This window comes from Jatropha curcas, chromosome 5, assembly GCF_041381405.1.
Source record: "Jatropha curcas cultivar XTBG-Jc1 chromosome 5, XTBG_Jcur_1.0, whole genome shotgun sequence".
NCBI classification, from domain to species: Eukaryota; Viridiplantae; Streptophyta; class Magnoliopsida; order Malpighiales; family Euphorbiaceae; genus Jatropha; species Jatropha curcas.
Window position 1 is genome coordinate 26,246,586 of NC_143155.1, and position 18,944 is coordinate 26,265,529.

General features: G+C 37.3%; 5 protein-coding genes across 6 annotated transcripts; 2 read left to right on the plus strand and 3 right to left on the minus strand.

The window, feature by feature from the left end:
* Nucleotides 1-472: 472 nt before the first annotated feature.
* Nucleotides 473-6,068, minus strand: ALG3 (asparagine-linked glycosylation 3). 2 transcript variants are annotated; one of them, XM_089721631.1, is made up of 14 exons: nucleotides 5,860-6,068; nucleotides 5,457-5,780; nucleotides 5,326-5,360; nucleotides 4,981-5,118; nucleotides 4,510-4,578; nucleotides 4,241-4,398; nucleotides 4,102-4,168; nucleotides 3,945-3,998; nucleotides 3,596-3,684; nucleotides 2,560-2,676; nucleotides 2,212-2,321; nucleotides 1,996-2,074; nucleotides 878-934; nucleotides 473-771 (listed from the first exon to the last, which is right to left on the minus strand). In XM_089721631.1, exons 2-14 carry the CDS (start codon nucleotides 5,605-5,607, stop codon nucleotides 600-602), a joined length of 1,296 nt encoding a protein of 431 aa, XP_089577757.1. In that variant the 5' UTR covers nucleotides 5,608-5,780; nucleotides 5,860-6,068; the 3' UTR covers nucleotides 473-599. The 2 variants fall into 2 exon arrangements, with proteins under 2 accessions (XP_089577757.1, XP_089577756.1); XM_089721630.1 differs by lacking the exon at nucleotides 5,860-6,068 and having other exon boundaries at nucleotides 5,457-5,834.
* Nucleotides 6,069-6,530: 462 nt separating this feature from the next.
* Nucleotides 6,531-7,583, plus strand: TSPO (TSPO(outer membrane tryptophan-rich sensory protein)-like protein). Its single transcript, XM_089721633.1, has one exon. It carries the CDS (start codon nucleotides 6,723-6,725, stop codon nucleotides 7,287-7,289), a length of 567 nt encoding a protein of 188 aa, XP_089577759.1. The 5' UTR covers nucleotides 6,531-6,722; the 3' UTR covers nucleotides 7,290-7,583.
* LOC149496472 (2-oxoglutarate (2OG) and Fe(II)-dependent oxygenase superfamily protein) lies at nucleotides 7,557-9,739 on the minus strand. The gene is made up of 4 exons (XM_089721632.1): nucleotides 9,465-9,739; nucleotides 9,322-9,353; nucleotides 8,739-8,945; nucleotides 7,557-8,005 (listed from the first exon to the last, which is right to left on the minus strand). Exons 1-4 carry the CDS (start codon nucleotides 9,700-9,702, stop codon nucleotides 7,691-7,693), a joined length of 792 nt encoding a protein of 263 aa, XP_089577758.1. The 5' UTR covers nucleotides 9,703-9,739; the 3' UTR covers nucleotides 7,557-7,690.
* An 892-nt stretch (nucleotides 9,740-10,631) lies between these two features.
* On the plus strand, nucleotides 10,632-11,932 carry LOC149496473 (Rubber elongation factor protein (REF)). The gene is made up of 3 exons (XM_089721634.1): nucleotides 10,632-10,788; nucleotides 10,891-11,115; nucleotides 11,206-11,932. The coding sequence occupies exons 1-3, from the start codon at nucleotides 10,753-10,755 to the stop codon at nucleotides 11,653-11,655; spliced, it is 711 nt and encodes a 236-aa protein (XP_089577760.1). The 5' UTR covers nucleotides 10,632-10,752; the 3' UTR covers nucleotides 11,656-11,932.
* Nucleotides 11,933-12,351: 419 nt separating this feature from the next.
* On the minus strand, nucleotides 12,352-16,893 carry TOC159 (translocon at the outer envelope membrane of chloroplasts 159). Its single transcript, XM_089721629.1, has one exon. It carries the CDS (start codon nucleotides 16,732-16,734, stop codon nucleotides 12,514-12,516), a length of 4,221 nt encoding a protein of 1,406 aa, XP_089577755.1. The 5' UTR covers nucleotides 16,735-16,893; the 3' UTR covers nucleotides 12,352-12,513.
* Between the last annotated feature and the right edge of the window lie 2,051 nt (nucleotides 16,894-18,944).

Genomic DNA, 18,944 nt, shown 5'->3' on the forward strand with positions numbered 1-18,944 from the left:
TGCAATTTTTAATATTGAAGACTAATTCGGCAAATATGAATATAGACAAAAAAGAATACTGCCCTTTTTTTTCCTAATCCCATATAATATAATTATGAAATTTAAAATTATATAATACTTTTTGAAGAAAAAATTATATATTACAACAGCGCATTTCGTTTTAATTATACAATTATATCAATCAGATTTGCATTAATTTATTGTATGCAGACTGCAACCCTTTTTTCTTGACCTTTTTGAAAAAGAAGTTTTTTTTTTTTTTTTTTTTTTAAGAAAAATCATCTCCTAAACTTGAAGGAGGATACTTCTGTCTTTTCGTTGCGTAGATCAAAACCCCAGGTAGCATTTGAAAAATAATCAACAAATATTTTATGCAAGGAATTGAGGCGCAATTTTTATTCAAAATTTCAAATGAAGATGTGAAACTCAATCTAAAAAATAAAAGAAAATGCAGTCGAGAATTACTCATCAGTTTCCAAAATCTATACCTTTTCTCTCTGTTTTGCTGGTCATTGATAAGTATTTTGTATATTCAGTTAAAAATTGAACAGAAGTTACATCTATTAAGTAAAAAAAAAAAAAAAAAAAAGAAGAGCCCTTTATCTGTCCTTCCCTCTAGTTGATAATTTATCCTCCACATAAGGATATTTAGATGGAGCAGACCATAAACCCCAGAGGATAACTAAATGTAGACATAAAAGCAGTGCAGATGAATAAATATTTGAAGGATAAACATTCCAGCAAAACTCCACTCCTAAAAACAGAAGCAAACTGCACAAGAAAAAATCAATTTTAAAAATAATAATAATCATAGTAATATAAAAAATTCATATAATGATTAATTATTATAGAATGTGCAGCAAAATGCAAAAGCTACCGCAGCATTGTAGGGTAAGGTGTTCTCCACAAAAGATAAGGCAAGCTATAGAAGTACCTGCAATAGCATAAATACAATGAAATTAAAAGAAGTCCAAGATTATCTCCAAACATAAGATTCCAATTGTCTATGTTTGTACTTCTTATTTCTCTTATTAGAATGTTATGATGTTCTTAAACTATGTTTATCAATGAATTGCCAATTTTCTAAGAAAGGAAAAAGTCCAAATTGTGAGATTCAAATTGTTTAGCCATATAATATTGGAGTCATGACCACATGATGCACATGCATATATATCATCTTTACAAGTTTTCTGTTTTCACGCTCGCAGATACAACACCAATCATAATTATCAATATACACATTTTAAAGAAAAATGCAACATGGTTGTAAGGATTCCAATGATTAATAAGAAATGAAAAATAAAATAAAAGGAAGAATCAGAATAAGGAAAAAAATCAACAATGATTAAGAATAGATTTTAGTAATAGGCAAAGCTTCAATATCATATGGAGAGGAAACAATCTAGTTGCTTAGCATAAAGAGCTAATAGCTAGAGAGAGTACATCACCATCAAAATGAAGAACAAACATTGCTCACAGATAATGTTCAATTAAGATTAGCGGCCTTGACATATTGCAACCAGTGCTTTAGACCCACAATCAGTGATCCATTTGCCAGATAATGTGGAGCAGTATTACCTGTTTTATTTCTGTTTAAAGTCCAAGAGATAGTACAGACAGCTTTCTACTTAGACATAGAAAACCGCATCCAACATGTGCAATCTAATGGTAACTAAAAGTATCTAAGCTAAGCTTTCATAAAAATTTTCCCCACACACCAACTGAATTATATTAAAGAAATAAGCACCAGACATGCCCCGCCCTTGTTGGTTGGGAACTTCATAGGCAATTGTTTCTATTTTAATTAGCCAAGGGATCCACAAATGGTTGGATTTGTACATGGAAAGATGAACGAGTGTATATGCAGTTGGATGGAAAGAAACAAGAGATGAGGGTTCCATGACAGGGACAAACAACACAAACAGACGCAGACAAGCATGAAAGCAACAAAAGATAAAAACAAGCAAAACCAAGAGTTGTGTTAGCAGACATTACCATGAGTAGAACTGATAATGCAGAGATCGGGCACATATAATGCCAATGAAATTCCCCACAAACAAAGTTGCCACAATATCTGAATTAATCTGACCAAGATCAGTATACAAGACAAAGAAAAGAGAAAGAGATAGGGAACATTAAATAGAGTAAGCAATAAAGTGAAAATATTTCAAGCTATACTCATAATTATAGTCCAGGATAATTAAAACTCACGTTCTTCATTGAGAATCTTAATGGATAAACTGCTAGAACTCATAAGAGAAGATGACTGCTTAGTAGATATGAATCTAGAATGCAAAAAACTAAAAAGTCCTCCTTCATGCCTGCAAGTGACCAAAAACAACAAATAAGCAACTTCAACTGAAGCCACTGATTTTTCTAAATTCCAGGAAGCATTTCTAAAATCACAAAGAGCAATTAGCACCATACTTTGTTATCTTCATAGCTTCTTAGAAAATTTTTTATTATCATAGGAAAATGCAACAAATCCATAACTCCACCAATGCTTTGCACATGATGAATTCCTAGTCAGAAATAAAATTGAAAGAATGGGCAACTTACTTGCACCATTTGTAGTGGGCAAAAGCTGCAAGCAATCCGAGGTGAGCAAGCAGCAGTAAGAGTGCAAATTGCTTTGATACGAAAACTGGTTCGGGGACAAACTTGAAGTTCACGGACCTGATGGAAAACATTGAAAAATGACCATCATGGAAGGGTATCATACAAAAGCCTCATATGATGACGAACATTAAAGTACCAGTATATGCTCCCACGATCTCTCTAACTGTAAAATATTGAGCTACAATACATTCTAGCAACATTATGATTGAGATGACACAACATAGATTAATCAATACAATTATGGACCACGAAGTGAAGAGGATCCCAGAGGACAGGGCAGTTGGAATGCTATGCGCTACCTATTAAATAGTATACGCTTCAGCAGCCCATGACATCAACATCTATTTATTATTAGTATGCTACAGCTCCTTAATTGATTATCACCTGAAAGAGAGGAGGTTCTAATCCTGAATTTCCTAGACTCAAGTTATACAGCAGGATTAAACAATTGTGCTCTCCATCTTTTCTCCCCAAATTTGTGATAATAAAGGACAATAAAAAGTGAACCAATCTTTTTACCATTTAAAACAACGCAGAAAAATATGCATCCTTACATGAATACCTTGCAGTCCAAATTTAACTTCTTTACAGGATTGTAGCAGATCTTGGACGTAAATGAATATATTGTAAGAGAAATACGAAGGATAAAAATAGGTCCTCGCTCATTTTCCATTGGCTGGAACTAATCTCCCTTCTAGTAACTAATTCAAGGAAAGGTCCTTGAGCACACGTTTAAAATCAAACTTCAGGAAAGATTACCTCTATTGGTCAAATGTGTGATGAAAATTGGTGAATATGAACCACATACATACACTCAAATCTCGTATTCTTTCAAAAAAACTGTCTAGTATTTATAATTTTTTAAACATTTCCATTAAAAAAAAAAAAAAGAAAAAAAAAAAAAGAAAACCTCAGTTTTCTTTAGTTACTTTTAACTAAAAGATGAAATTAACTTATGTGAAGAAATATGAAGTACCAAAAGTGGATGAAGACACGCCCAAGGTTGAATGCTCTTGATATATATGCAATCGGATAGGAGACTAAAAAGGGCAGCCCCAATAGAATCTGCAGAACCATTCATCAAGCATGTGGAAATGAATGAACTATTGCTAACATAACGCCCTCTTCACAACATAAATTTCAGTGCAACTCCATCTCACCTAACAAAATTGGAAAAGAAATTAAAACATATGCTCTCTGAATTCAGACACTATAAACATTGTAAGTAATTTTATTTTTTTATGGCAAAAATCAAAAAGAATTTGACATGCATTCCATGCCTGCATAGAAAAGAAGCTTTCCAGGGGATAAAAGTTGATTGGTACCTGCACTAGCGCTGCACCAGCTAAAGCCAATACCACTCCGGTAATATCCATGGCCTGTAAAAAGGTGTTTGCAAGAACAAGGAATACTAATTGAGAATTGCAATACATAACTATAATACAAAAATTAAGATATTTAAATAATTGAATGTTAATGTACCTTTAACATAAGGAGTAACAAAGGTGGAGCATAAAGAAGGACATTCATCTTTATTGAAACAGCACCACTACACAAATAAGAATCAAGTTATACTATCTTAATTTAATTAAACATCTTGCTGTGAGAAAGTATACGTCACCTGAAAAGAATCAGCCCCAGATACCACCGTTGGCAAAGAAGCAAGGCCAATGTAGCGTGGAGAAGTGTCATTGCAAAACAATCATTAAAGAGACGCAGCACAAAGATTGAGTGCATTCTTTTTGAGAGGCAAAGCAAGATAAGAGCCCACCATGGAAGCTGCAAGAAATTTCATAGAAAAAACCTCGACTTATCAAGGTCAAGACTAACAACAGAAGCAAAACTGGCAAAGAGTGTCCAACAACAATGTAAAAAGCAAAACTGTCATACCACATCAGTTTTCACGTAGATGAATAAGATGATACCCAGATTAATGATGTATAACATGCCAAACAATATCTGCAACCACAGAGTAACTAGTCACTATGAGGTGATAATTTATAGAACATACTTGTTGCACACACATATAAAAGCATGCAAGGAACAATCTTAACATGCGACATTACAAAACTTAAGTGATGAAAAACAGACAGGAAAATTAACCCGATCAATGATGTAGACTAGGCCAGCATTTAGTCAAAGATGCATTGACCAAACCTCTAACTAACAATCAGTCCCTAATTTCAACTTTAGGCAGCAGAAGTCCAATTAAGCCAGACCAATACTCGTTCAAAATTTAGTGTTCAATGAGATGTACAAACATCAATTTCATCCTGGTGGTTAAAAATCATACCCTGAGAAACAGTTATTAATGGTCCAAGTTCTCTGAGAAATGAACAAAATGATAGCGACCTAGATTACCTGAGCTGGATAGACGGCCCCTCCTGTAACATACTGAATGGCTGAGTATATATATAGAAACCCAGCTGGGTATACTAGTGGCCCGGTGTCACCCTTCAAATTGCTGTAGTCCCTTTCTCCTTGAAGAAAACCAGTAACCTGTTCATTAATCAGACCAATTTGTATTACTGCATTCATTTCCAACTAAAAATTAAAGCTGACCAGAAAGCAATATTAGCTAATGAAGCGTTTGAACACTGGAAAACTAACGAAATCATAAACCAAATAAAAATTTATTAGTTTCGCTAAAAAAGCAACAAATTTCCCAACGATAGCAAGAAATGCAAATTTTATCGCATAATGCACCTGTGACATGTATGCGTCCCAGTCAATCTTTGTATCTGAAAATCAATCAAATAGTGATATTGTCACAAAAATACTAATTTACAGAGAGATAAGAATATTGAACGATGGAGATGTAGAGTCGTTGATCTTACAAGGAACGTAGGCAATGATAAAAGCGGTGAGGAAAGCATCCACGAAAATTAAAGCCAAAGCGACGGCTACCTTCGGATTTTTCAAAAATTTGGCTGCCAAAGCCTTGGGTCTTGAGGACGATTTCACCTTCCTTGCTGATTTAACTGCCATAGATTAGCTTCGGCTCTCTCTGTCTCGGTTATGATTGAGAACAATGAAGAACCAGTTGATATGAATTTGTTTTCTAGTCACATGAGCTAAAAGAAGAAAACACTTATTCTCGCCTGAGTAATTAGATTGCGGCGAAGAAAAACTCCGGTATTAGGAATTAGATCTCAAAAACCCTGAAAATCAGTGACGGTATGTCAGTGTCGAGAAACAAGTTGCCTTTGTTGTAACAGCCAAGGCATTTACGTAAACGACCTGCAGTTTCGTGTAACAGACATGAGACTACTATCAAAGTTGAACGCCGTCGTTTCTTGTGTGTGAACGACAGAATTTATCAGATCCGGACGATCAGTTACTGCCTGTTATTGCTCCAGACAAATTAGAGATCGTTTCAACAGTAAATCAGTAACAATAGAGAACCAGTCAACCATTAAATAGAACACGCTGTCGTTTCTTTTGCACGAACGAAGGATTTATCGGATCATGTCGATAGATACATTTTTTCTTTTTTTTCTTTTTTTTTTTTTCTCTCTAATGTTTTGCAGGCTTACTTTTGAGAAAGCCACAGCTATAAAAACAGGATTTCAAGAATTGGGATATCAGATTGAGAAATTAAAAGGATTTTTTAAGTTTATTAATTTGAAATTAATCATTTTAATAAATTATTACTAAATTATACTCCTGATTTCCAACAGTTTATCCAAACCCGCCCGTCCGCCCGCCCGCGGCGAAAGGCTCAGGCCTTATCTAGCTATCATGGAAGACACAGGTGTGATACAACTTGAAGTCCACGTGTAATCACTGCACAGTACTTTCCATTCCATTAATTAATTAATCATTTGAGCCACCAAAGCACAAACAACAAGGACCATCTTGAAGACTTGAGCTAGAATTTAGAACATGCAAGTAATGTGAATGCCCGAATGACCAAGTCCCCATGTTTCTCTGCATTGCTGGCACTTCTCTGCCACACACGTGTAACCTTCCCACGTGTCATTCATTTTCCCACCTCCCAAACACAACACTCAGAAAAACACGCTCTCTTCTATAAACACGCTTACTCCCTCAAATTCCTCCCGCAACACACATTCACTTTCTCTCTCTCTCAAATATCGGTTATGGATTCTCAAAACATCACACACCGTACCAGAGACGCAGACGAACCCGCCACCGCCACCGCGAATAGAGATATGAAAACTAGGCAAGACAAAAGAATGGCTATGGCCAAACGCGGTATAAGATCACTAGCCATTGCGGTTGCGCTTCCTCTCTCTTTGACACTATTTAACTTCTATTTCTTCGGCTCTAGTAATGGATATGGGATCGCATCAAAACCCTCATGGTTTCCTCCTATATGGGCTCTACATTTCTTCTCCTTCGTTTCGACTTTCTTGATGGGTCTGTCCGCTTGGCTCGTTTGGGCTGAAGGAGGGTTTCATAAAAAACCAAGGGCTATTTCTCTTTACTTGGCTCAGTTAGGTTTGGGTTTGGCTTGGGACCCGATTGTGTTCCGGATGGGAGCTACTTGGGTCGGGTTGCTTGCTTGCTTGGCTATGTTTGGAGCCATTGTTGGGTGTTCACGCCAGTTCAAAGAGGTGAATCCCATTGCTGGAGATTTGGTTAAGCCTTGTTTGGCCTGGGCTGCATTTTTAGCCATTGTAAATCTTAAGCTCGTATTTCTTTGAAGTGGAGGCTACAAGGGAAAGGGGATATGCTGTTGATACTTGACGGTGTTGTAACCATATCCGCGAATCCAACAGAAAGATAGACCTGTAAAATGTTTTGCCTTGTGTTTTTTCTTTCTTTTTTTTTCGGGTTAAATTAAGTTTTTCTTTTCATCTTTTTTTTTTGTTTTTCCTTTTCTGGGTCTTAACCATGTACATGCTATATATGGTATCTGTCAATCTGTGTTAGAAAGGATTTTGTTGTTATTGTAAAAAGATCTTTAGAAATGTCATAAGTATAACTTTTTCTATTCACTGTCAAAGGGAAAATCACAAGCATACAATAAAGAAATTCACAATTGCGCCAAACTAAATCTTGCCATTCTACTAAAGAAAAAAAAAATCACACATCACCCACCTGGCTACTCAACGCGGCAAAGCTTTCTCAGGGTTATGGACGTTCTCCTTTTCTGGTTTAATTCCTGCCCCTCCCACATTTGAATCCCTGGCTTGCGATTAATCTCATGCTTCCAGAGGTAGCGAGCCTCCCCACACAATAGAACAAGTGATCCAGGAGTCAAGCAAACAGGAACTCTCGACATGGGTTCATTCTTTTCTTCATTTCCATCGTCAGAAACTTCTCCAACTTGTGTGAAATGCATCACGCATGATGACTCCAGGGAGACAATTGCTATTCCATCTTCAAAGCGCAACAGGTCAACATGTGCACAAATCCCCTGCGGATGTAAGAGTCAAGGCATTGAAAGGCAATATGCAGAGGAAGGAAGCTTCTCAATTCATCCCCACAGAACTTGCACTACATTGCAAATATTGATCTAAAACAAGATAGTCAAAGATGCAATCAGGATATCCCAATTGCTAAAATGGAAAGCAACAGATCAGTGGACGCAAAGCGAGCATTGCTGACGATCTGATTTGATGGTTTAAGAACTCATTTCTCTTGGTTAATATCAAGGGGTTTAAGAACTCATTTCTCTTGGTTAATATCAAGGGATGTAAGACGTTAGTTGATGCATAACAAAGAAAAACATTCGTGTCCAAAGACATCTTACAGTAAAGAAAATTTAAATTTATGTCGTCTACCTTTAGGATGGTCTATAACATAAGGTAACTAGTTTGCAGTTTTGCGCTATCACAGCTACACTTGCTATCAAAAAATACTAGAAGTTAAGTACATACATGACTGTCATTGTATCCAGTTTTCTTCCTTTTGGAGTATCATATGAAGAAATCTAATCCTCATGCCATTTCCAAAAGAGACTAGAAATTTAGTGACAAATCAAGCAGAGACAAGGAAATAATCAAATATTCAAATATCATTATGAAAACATCTGATGCAATCATGGACTTCAAGAAGTCCTGCTTAATAGAAAAGGAGAAGCTAAAAGTTTCTTGTATACAATTTATGTGAACTACGAACATGGTTAAACTGAGAGGGCTATATCGCACCTCACCTGGTTGGTATATGTTTACAATTAGTTGATCAAATAGTGGCTCCCTCCAGAACAAATTTGGTGGCAGAAAAAGGGTGTCTTTGTCTCCACCATAGCTAACTGATTCTGCAGATTCGGAAACCTGATCACCAAATAGCACCACTTCACGAATAGAATTAGAAAGTTCAATGGCCCAGGATGGGAGATCTCCAAACCTCATAGCCTGCAAGGAACATCATAAATACATAAAACCCTACAATGAATATGATGACTGCAAACAACCAGCATTGTGTAAGACCAAGTTATACTTTTGGGGAAGGGCTGAATCGCATAATTTTTTAAATAAAACTGCATACTATAGCATATATCAATCACTTTGATTCACCAACTGGCAAATAAACCATACTTACTGTTTTCCACCATGTCTAGGCCTAGCTCATTATACACCTAGTAAATTTCAGAATCATGAAAACAGAAACAAGCGTCTGTTTTAACTAATTTAACAAAAAAAGAAAACAATCATAAGCACCCATTCATTTATTATAGTGAAAACTAAAAGAAATTGTCAATCCAAGTTCACGATCATTTCGAAGAAGGACCTGATTGTTAGAGGCCTCTGAGAACCATCCCTCTGCACCCACAGATTAGACAATTGAAAATTGATTATGCTCTAGCCTCTACCTAATGAACGAGCAGAGAAAAATATCTAACTGAAAGCAGAATGCAGTGAAATAAAACGCACCCTTTTGAATAGAGAAAAGCAGGGCATTTTGCTGCTGAGGAGACAGGAAGTCTCTAAGCAACCATAAACCTTTAATTTCCTTTACTGGTTCCCAGTTTAGGGTTTGATCGATGGTTAAGTGAGACCCACCGCCGGAAAATAGCGAATTTTTTGGTTTTTGTGGCCGCTCGTCGTCTTCGCTCTCCGATGACTCGCCAAACACTTCTGAGAGAAGAGTCTTTTGATCATCTATTTCCATTGAGTGGATATCTAACAAGCATTCCTCGATTTTTAGCTTTGTTTTGGATGTTTTGGTCAACTTTTATTTGAAAATTAAACATTCCTTTAAACGAGATGTCGCTTAAACTCTCTTGCTTAAGTCCTTTTCGCGAAGTCAGTGAACGATCGCTCGTCTCCGTGTCTGTCATTGAACGACAGGACGTAGCTCATGCATTATACTGCTGTCAAATTTATTTCAACTTTGGTCTTGAGAAAAATAATTCAAAATTTTATTTTCAAATTTTCTCCGACAAGTTAAATATTTTTTAGAGTAATTTTTTTAAATAGAAAATCTTAAAATTCTAATAGTGAGTTCTCTATTCACGGTAATTTGGGATTCTCCCTTGATATTTACTTTATTAGTCAAGCACAACAGAAACACCAAAACCTTATGGTGGCCTAAATAGCAGAGTCCAAAGCCGACTAGATCCTCTTAAGAGCAGGTGATTTTGTTTCTGAAACAGTATAAACATTCTAAATAACATTACTCATACTTTATTTTATTCCTGAATATAAGTAAGTGATAATAACTACAAATGGTGCAGAAAATTGGGAGAAAAAAATAACTCAGTGACCAAGAGGGGTGGACCCGGATAGCCAACAACAACTTGATAAAACCTCGTCCCTCGTGCCACAACGAGGTGCATAGTGATCCGTGCCATGCACAGGACATTTACTTTTCATCACTCATTCCTCGACACGTAACGGTAACAGCGCCATAGAACATTGTCACGTATGTATAAATTTTTACAAGCATCACTGGAGCAATCAACGCCCTCCACGTGGCAAGCACATGACAGGTGTTTCATACAGGCTTGATATGAACCGTCCACTTAACCCAACGACGAAGTTAAAATTCGGATTGAATTAAAAGTGTTGACCCTTTTGACTTATCCACAATTATTAGAATCGCTATAAAAGAGGACTCTTGCAACATTCAATATCATTGATTCCAAGCTTTGATTCGGAAATTTACACTGGTTAGCTTTTTCAGAGGAAAGTTGCAGAAGGTGTTACGAAACAGAGGGTAATGGCGGAAGCTGAAGTGAAACAACAAACAGAAACGGTACGCAGTGTGTGTGTGTGTGTTTTTTTTATTTTTTTTTCTTTGTGCATGTTGGCGCGTTTTAGGGTTTTTATTGATTTGTTTAGTGTTATTCCATTGAAGGTTCAAGATAATGATACGAAACTCAAGTATTTAGATTTCATTCGAGTGGCAGCGATCTATCTTATAGTTTGTTTCTCAACCATATATGAATACGCAAAGGAAAACTCTGGTCCACTAAAACCGGGTGTACAGGCCGTTGAGGGCACCGTCAAAACAGTGATCGGACCGGTTTACGATATGTTCCGTGATGTTCCTTTTGAACTTCTCCGATTCGTCGATCATAAGGCTAGTTTTCTTGGATTAATCCTGTCTACTTGCTGAGATATACTCTATATTGTGCAATATCGTATTGATTTGAAAAACTCATCTTTTCAGGTTACCAACACCCTGAGCGAGTTGGATAGGTATGTACCGTCACCGGTGAAGCAAGCGTCAAGCCAAGCTCGATCCATGGCTTCTGAGGTTCAGCGCGCTGGGGTGGTGGACGCAACGAGGAGCATTGTAAAGATAATGTATTCACAGTATGAACTGACGGCTAAGGAGTTGTATTGCAAGTACGAGCCGGTGGCTGAGCATTATGCGGTGTTGGCCTGGAGGTCATTGAATCGGCTTCCTCTGTTTCCTCAAGCAGCACAGATTGTAGTCCCTACTGCCGCTTACTGGTCTGAAAAATACAATCAAGCCGTTTGTCATACAGCAAATAGAGGATATACAGCGGCGACGTATTTGCCGTTGATCCCAGTCGATAGGATTACTAAGCTTTTTGATGAAAGCGTGAATGGGCCCAACGGCTCAATCAGTGGAGAAAGGATCACGGCCCAGTGAAAGCTATTTGTTTTTCGGTCTTTTTTTTCTTTTTTTTTTTTTTAATAATAAAAAAAAAAAAAAAAGACTCCGTATAAGTTATAAGGGCTAGAAATTTGATTGAGCAACGGAACTTTTGAATTTTGATATAAGGTTTTTTTTTAATTGTTTTGTAAGTTGCATCGCCTCTGCAGTTGTTATCAAATTTTTTGAAGTTTTTTTAGAGCGCCAGTGGAGGACTTTTGTGGAATTCATGAAACATCAATTTGATCATATAATTATAATTTCATTTCTTTTATACAGTAGGGAACATATTAATTAGCTTCTGAGATTGGTTCCGTTAAAACAATGCAGTCTATATAAATGTAAATATTTGACAAAGGTAATACCTCTAGCACATAAGGTTAGTTTCGTCCCAACTTGGGATTAAAAAGCTGAAAAGCACTCTGCTACGACAAATATCACAATTCCGAGTTCCCTTGAAACGTAAAGTTGGATTCTTCAGTTGATAACTATGATGTTTCCAACTGAATGCAAGGTGAGATTAAAATGATGCGAACATCAGTAAGAAGTCCGAGGACAGAGCAGAATTATTACTCAAGCAGCAATTCTCAGTCACAGAAAACACATACAATAAACATCAAGTGCAGAAGAAACAATAAAATTATCAAATTTCCTCGGTAACCCATCTTATATTTCATACATTTCATCACGCAATTAAAATGAACCTCATGAGTGCATTAAGTTGTACGTGAAAGAAAATTCAGCATTATTGAAAACTTTTAATCAGGCTCAACGTATCTCTCTAACCTATGATGCTGAAGCGGAACAAATTGTAATACATTGGCAATGACCCAAAAAATTAAAAGCTAACAAGAACTAGTACATAGAGTAATTCTCACTAACCCCTGGCCTGAAGCTTTTATAGATCGACATTGCGATTGGAAGAAGACCCACAAGTGCAAGCTGAAGCTGTTCAGAGCTGCTTGTTCGAACAGTAAGTTGGCCACTCATCTTGTTGTTCAATCCTGCACGAACAGCTATCTTAGAACTTCGTCCGATTGAAAATTGAGACTGAAGGTTTGCCCCAAGTGCTAAGTCCCCTCTCCACTTCACTAAAGACAGGCCCAGAGATGATTGATCCTGGCCAATTGGATAATCTGCTTCCCTCAGCCTCACTTCCAAATTTGCTCCATATGCTGAATCACCCTGAGAAAGAACAGTCCCAGTGCTACCAACCAATATCAAACGCTTTCCAAGTGCAATCTGATCCTCTAATTTGAAACCGCTAGCCACATTTTGGCCCAAAAATGTAACAGAAAACCCAGCAGCTGTCTTGTTCACCTTGAAATTTTTGAATTTTGTCTCTCCTCTAAAGATGTAGGCAAGCTGCTTTCCAACATTTTGAATGTCAAACCCTGCCATGCTTGATCCATTCTCCCCATGCTTTGCAGAGACTGAGGAATCCAAATGGACACTGAACTCTTTCTTATCCTTGGTTACTTGGACAGCAACTGCTGCTGGAAATCGATTAACAACAGCTAGACTATGTTCGACATTGACACCATCGTACCCACAATCATGGTCCCAACCATGGGTGTCGAGAACTGGCCTCGCCAGAAACTGCGAATTTGGTTCCAAAAACCGGTACCTATAAGCTGGATTATCACCATCAAATGAGGGTGGCAGGACCATATCAGGTAATGGAACCGGAATAGCAGCTGGAGCTCCATTTTCTTGATCAACATCTTCTCCATTATAACCATATTCATCAGCAGCAACCTTTCCTTTCTTCTTGATCTCTCTCATTCTCCTCAACTCTTCCCTCCATTGCTTTTTCTGGAGAAGCTTCACACGATAATCATACTCCTCAAGATATGCTTTCTTCTGTTCTTTGCTAAGCTTTGCAAGCTGAGTTCTCCTGAGAGGCTTGAATGGCGGCAACTGGTCATACTCATCCTCTTCTTCTTCCTGATCAGAATCAGATAAGTCAGCCAAGTCAACGTCAGAATCAACATTATCACCTCCTTGGTCGGTGGACAGTTTAGGGTGTGAACGAGACTGCAACAACCAAGACAACAGGTATGGAAGGGGAGGAGCACGAGAGCGGAAACCAAAAAGCTTCCGATGGTCAAATGGATCTTGAGGTTTTGAGAGAGAACTTGCTTCAGATAAAATCTTTAGAGAGTAGCACAACAACAATAACTGAGATCTCCAACTTTGACCATTGGGAAGCACCTTTTGTCCATCTCTATTTTTACGACACGAGGGATGATTCTCTACAAGAGAGACAGGATTCATCATACTTGGATTCATCAATCGCAAATCACCAACAGCTTGCCCAATAGACTGCTGAACAACATGAGAACGTTGAGCAACAAACGTCTCATAGTTCAAAGGGGAACCCGAAGGTCCATCTGGAGGTGCTGAAGCAGCGTGGGTTAGAGTAACTACAGCATTTCGCCAAATTGAAGATCCAAGAGAGCTAGTGATAGATCTCAATAATGGCAGATCATTAAGGTCCCTGGTCTGGGTGTCAAGCCGGTCAACATAGAGGACAATATCTGGGGGACATCTCTTCGTGAAACTCTTTATGGAATTCAAGACTTTGCGGTTTAAACCTTGTTCTGAACCAGAGGACTTGAGACCTGGACTATCAATTATTCTGATCTTAACTCCATCTACCATGCCAGTTATTTCTCTAACAGAATTAGTGGCAGGTTCAAATGCATGGATTGGGGACTTATCTTCACCAAAAATGGAATTTATTGTTGCACTCTTGCCCACACCTGGTTTCCCAAGGACGAGTATGTTCAAGGAAAAGTCCAAATCATCTTTACCCTCCGTCTCAAGCTGCAAAGCTGTCCTTTTTGCTGCATCAAGGCTAAACAGTTGATTAGTTTGCCTCCCTGCAATAAGGGCCAAACGATATAGAACTTGTCCTGCTACTGGTTCTTCTGGAGAATGACCAAGTTTGTGAACAAGCCTCAAAAATTTCACCCTTATCTGCTGCAATTTCTCCAGTTTCTTTTTCTCTTCTTCAGTCAAGCTGTTATCCACATCTCCTCCAGTTGTGAGACCGGAAGGACTAAAAAGACTGGGACGAGTTGGTCTTACAGCAGGTGGTTTCATTGGTCTGAGCGAGGACCCTAAACCTGCAGGGCGCTCAACAGAGTAAAGCCTCGATCCATCTGAAGAGGTCACAGTAATAGTGCCATCCCCTGACCCAGCACTAGTTGCTGCTTTCAAGAGGGCTGCCAAAGCAGAAGAATCAAACAGCTCCTTCCCCTCACCTTCTTCATCAGTGTCCACTTCTTCATCTGAATCTGTCACAATTTGACCATCAATTCTCTGTGAATTATCATGTGAACTTGCTGCACCAGAATAAGAACCACCACCCGACCGCTCCAACTCATCTAAGAATTGTTTGGCAGCTTCACGACTTTCAAAAATCATCCCTTCTGTCTCACCATCAGTAACTGATCCTTCATTCTCAATCTCACCTTCTCCACCTGAATGATTATTTTCTTCATTTTCAGCATCCAGTTTAACATCCCTATTTGTGACATCAATTGATTCAGCAATTTCATGTAATTCCAATTTGCCTGAGATGTCATCTTCCAATTTTTCATTCACAAGATTCACATAACGATCAACATCATCATGAACACCAAGGTTTTGTGCAGTTTCTGCAATAGAATCAGTTGCCAGAGTTCCATCCGTATCCCCTGCATCTACTTGGTTATTAGCTACAATATCCAAACCATCAGTAACTGTCACCACCGCAGGCTCAACCTCTTTTATTCCTTTAGCAGCCTGAACCACATCATCAACAACATCAGTGATGTCTGAATTTTCCCCCTCTTCCACATGAAGAACCTCAGTTTTCTTTCCATTACACTTCATTTCCGCCACTTCAGCCTCATAATCAATTACTTCTTCGAGATTTTTCTCAGATTCAGAACCCACATTAACTGCTCCTTCCACATCACCGCTAATCTTATTAATACCATTATCTAGATGTAGACTACCATCCACTGGAACCTCCACTTCCTTAACTTCAGAACTACCCTTACTTCCCTCCACATCTCCAACAACAGCCGCTCCCAACTCTGGCAAAGCAACATGAACAGCCTCCATAATTGAATTCCATCCACCAGTTAATCTCACACCATCAGTTTCAACTAATTTGTCACTATCTAGTCCAGAAGGACCGGTGTCCACCTTTTCATTTCCAGCACTCAAAACCTCTGTCTCTTCAATCATCTTGCCCTCATAATCCTCCACTCCTTTCACTTCAGAACTACCCTTACTTCCCTCCATATCTCCAACAACAGCCACACCCAACTCTGGCAAAGCAACATGAACAGCCTCCAGAAATGAATTCCACTCACCGGTTAATCTCACACCATCAGTTTCAACCAATTTATCATTATTTAGTTCAGAAGCAAAGGTGTCCACCTTTTCATTTCCACCACTCAAAACCTCTGTCTCTTCGTTCATCTTGCCGCCACAACCCTCATTTTTCTTCCCTACATCAATTTCTGCATCCAACTGACTCTTTTCCACGCCCAGCTTGTTAGGGTCCCCCTCACCCAAATTCTCATCCACCGCAACCCCCTCTCCTTGAATACCCCCAACCTCAATTCCATTTTTCTCCTCTAAACCCTTATCCCCATTCCCAACTAATTCACCCTTCTCAAAGGTCCCCATTTTCGACTCTCCTACAACATATTTATCATCATCATCATTTTTGGCCGATACTTTCAACAACGGCTCTTCCCTTTTCAGTGCCGGAAATTCCATAGGGTCTACAAAAGTGGAAACAGCAACACCCCACTGAACTGGTTTCCACGGAGTTCCGGCGTCAGCGTTCGCCAGAACCGACTTCTCCGACTCCACTTGATACTCCTCTTCACCACTCACAAATCCCCCATTACTATTCCCACTAATAGCATTATTATTATTGATGTTATCATCATTATTATAATTCTTAACTGAATCATCAATAACATTATCACTGTAAGGATAGGAAGATGACGAAGAAGGAAGAGAACCTGATGAGTTTGAGAGATGCGACGCCGTTCCCTTGGATTCCATGTATATTTTAGGGTTTTGGATTGGTTTAGGGAAGGTGATGATTGGATTGGTTGTTGCGATACTAAGTCGAAAGAAGAGAGCAACAGAAGGAGAGAAAGAAAGAAACAAAGATAAGGTGAGCGAGCGTATCTTTCAGAGACTCTCTCTTTCTCACCCAGCGTTAGTGGTTGGTACTTTAAAGTTGGGCTTTTTGGGCCATTCTATGTTAGTAAGGTCAATCAAATTACATGTATATCCCTACGCACGCAGTGCTTCCTCGTGAAGGCCGATTTATTCATTTGTTGGAATTCTTAGGTATATAGAAATTACCAGAAGATGGCATAACTTTTATGTCAATACTTAAAGAATGAGAGAGTAGATTGTAAAAAGCTTAATCTTCTAAACGTCTCGCTACAAATTAGTGGCTAACAATTTATAGTAACTACGAGAGTAACAAGTTTTGAATTCGAATCCTCTCCACTATAAAATTATTATTAATTTAGCGAATTTACTATATAGTTTACGTGTTGTTTCAGTCTATTAACCTTTTACATATATATGCTAAGTTAGGGGTAATTTATAAAAAAAGACATTTATGGGGTTGTTTGAGTATATTAGGGGTTTCATAGTGCAACATATTTTAATTTGGTTTTCTGGGAAATATCTTATGTTTAACATTCTAGTTGCTTGTGTAAATGCCTAACATCTTCATTTCAAGTGTCTTCGGTTTGGTTGCATTTGAAAGATAATTTTAGCGATCAGGTTTTTGTTTGTTTTGATGTGTAGGTTTTGTTTGTCTTTTGGTTGGTACGTGTTTCCATTTACTTCCTCTCCCTCCTCATCTAAAATGGTTGGCCAAAAATTGATTCTCCTCATCTTCAACCCCCATCTACATTTATCTTCAAAAATCTTAAAAAGAATTCAACCTTTTAGCTGCTTCTACAAATCATTGAGCCATTTATTTTTTATTTTTTAAAATTTAAAATTATTAATATTTTAATTTTCACACGATGATAAAAAATAAATATTCATAAATTTATTACTTATTGGCCAGCGCTGACCTGTTATATGTGAGCCCACATTATTAGTTTTTAATAGTTATGTATGCTCAATTTGGACACTAATAATCAAGTAAAAATTATAATCATTATGAAAGATGAAATATTACCTATCAATTGCCCCACGTGTTCAGTCAAAAGAAAGATTGAGTTTTTGTTGAATTGTTAATGGATTTTTTTTTTTTTTTATAAACTACTGGTGTCCGGAATTCATTATCAAAGACTGCCTAATCTGACTCGGAATTTAGTCACTGTTATTAATTTATTTCTTATCTATCAAATATGAGCATCACTAATGTGCCACGCCTAAGTCGAACTATTAATTTGGGTGTCAATTGATAAAAATTAAAAAGAAATTGTCCAAAACTGCACAAAAAATATATATTTCTCTTTTTACTTCTTACCTCTATATAAAACGAAAATTACAGTCCAACGATTGGGAATGACAATAATGGAATTGGAATGGGTATTATTGACTAGGCAAAAGAATGACTAGACATTTAAGTTCAACGAGATGGAGATGGAGCTGGAGGCCCATCATGATCTGAAGTCCACGATCTAACATCATAGCAAGACAATAATACCCTTGAGCGTATTGTAACGAAGATAAGCTGATTATGCGGTGTCTTAAACAGCTATTGATTCCATAAGATATATATTTTGACGCTTTTTCGTATGAATATTTTTTGAACTAAAAAAAAAAAAAGAAAATACTAATAAAATTTTTAATTAATATTTTTATGATGATTTTATTTATAGTTATTTAAAAATATTTTTTTATTGAAAAAATATTATTTTTAAATTAATATTATTATTTTTGTAGCCACCTTTATAGTACGTGAGTTTACTTTAGGTCCACCTAAAAGATGCCAATGATTAATAACCTAATCAGATCCTAATTAATAAGTCTGTTTTGTTATTTTTCTCACTTTTATTAACCTAATATTTTCTCGTGGAAATTTTGCTTCAATTATGTCAATGAATTATGTCTCGCTGACTCGTTCTATTTGAATTTTTTTTTATATAATTAATTGACTATTATTAGAATTTAATTTATGATATAATAATTTGAAAATTGACTTAAATAAAGCTAATCTTCATTGTTGTCAAAATTACTTATGCATCACTTAAAAGTACAAATCAAACTAAAAATTTATTTGAAATGACGATTCA

Coding starts and splice junctions, on each gene's coding strand:
- TOC159 (XM_089721629.1), bottom strand. CDS start 16,734: ATGGAATCCAAGGGAACGGCGTCGCATCTCTCAAACTCATCAGGTTCT.
- LOC149496473 (XM_089721634.1), top strand. CDS start 10,753: ATGGCGGAAGCTGAAGTGAAACAACAAACAGAAACG. Junction 10,789..10,890: donor TGAAACAACAAACAGAAACG/GTACGCAGTGTG, acceptor ATTCCATTGAAG/GTTCAAGATAATGATACGAA. Junction 11,116..11,205: donor TCCGATTCGTCGATCATAAG/GCTAGTTTTCTT, acceptor TCATCTTTTCAG/GTTACCAACACCCTGAGCGA.
- TSPO (XM_089721633.1), top strand. CDS start 6,723: ATGGATTCTCAAAACATCACACACCGTACCAGAGACGCAGACGAACCC.
- ALG3 (XM_089721631.1), bottom strand. CDS start 5,607: ATGGCAGTTAAATCAGCAAGGAAGGTGAAATCGTCCTCAAGACCCAAG. Junction 5,119..5,325: donor GGGACGCATACATGTCACAG/GTGCATTATGCG, acceptor ATTAATGAACAG/GTTACTGGTTTTCTTCAAGG. Junction 3,999..4,101: donor TGTTACTCCTTATGTTAAAG/GTACATTAACAT, acceptor ACCTTTTTACAG/GCCATGGATATTACCGGAGT.
- LOC149496472 (XM_089721632.1), bottom strand. CDS start 9,702: ATGGAAATAGATGATCAAAAGACTCTTCTCTCAGAAGTGTTTGGCGAG. Junction 8,946..9,321: donor CAGAGGCCTCTAACAATCAG/GTCCTTCTTCGA, acceptor TGTTCCTTGCAG/GCTATGAGGTTTGGAGATCT. Junction 8,006..8,738: donor ACATATACCAACCAGGTGAG/GTGCGATATAGC, acceptor TTACATCCGCAG/GGGATTTGTGCACATGTTGA.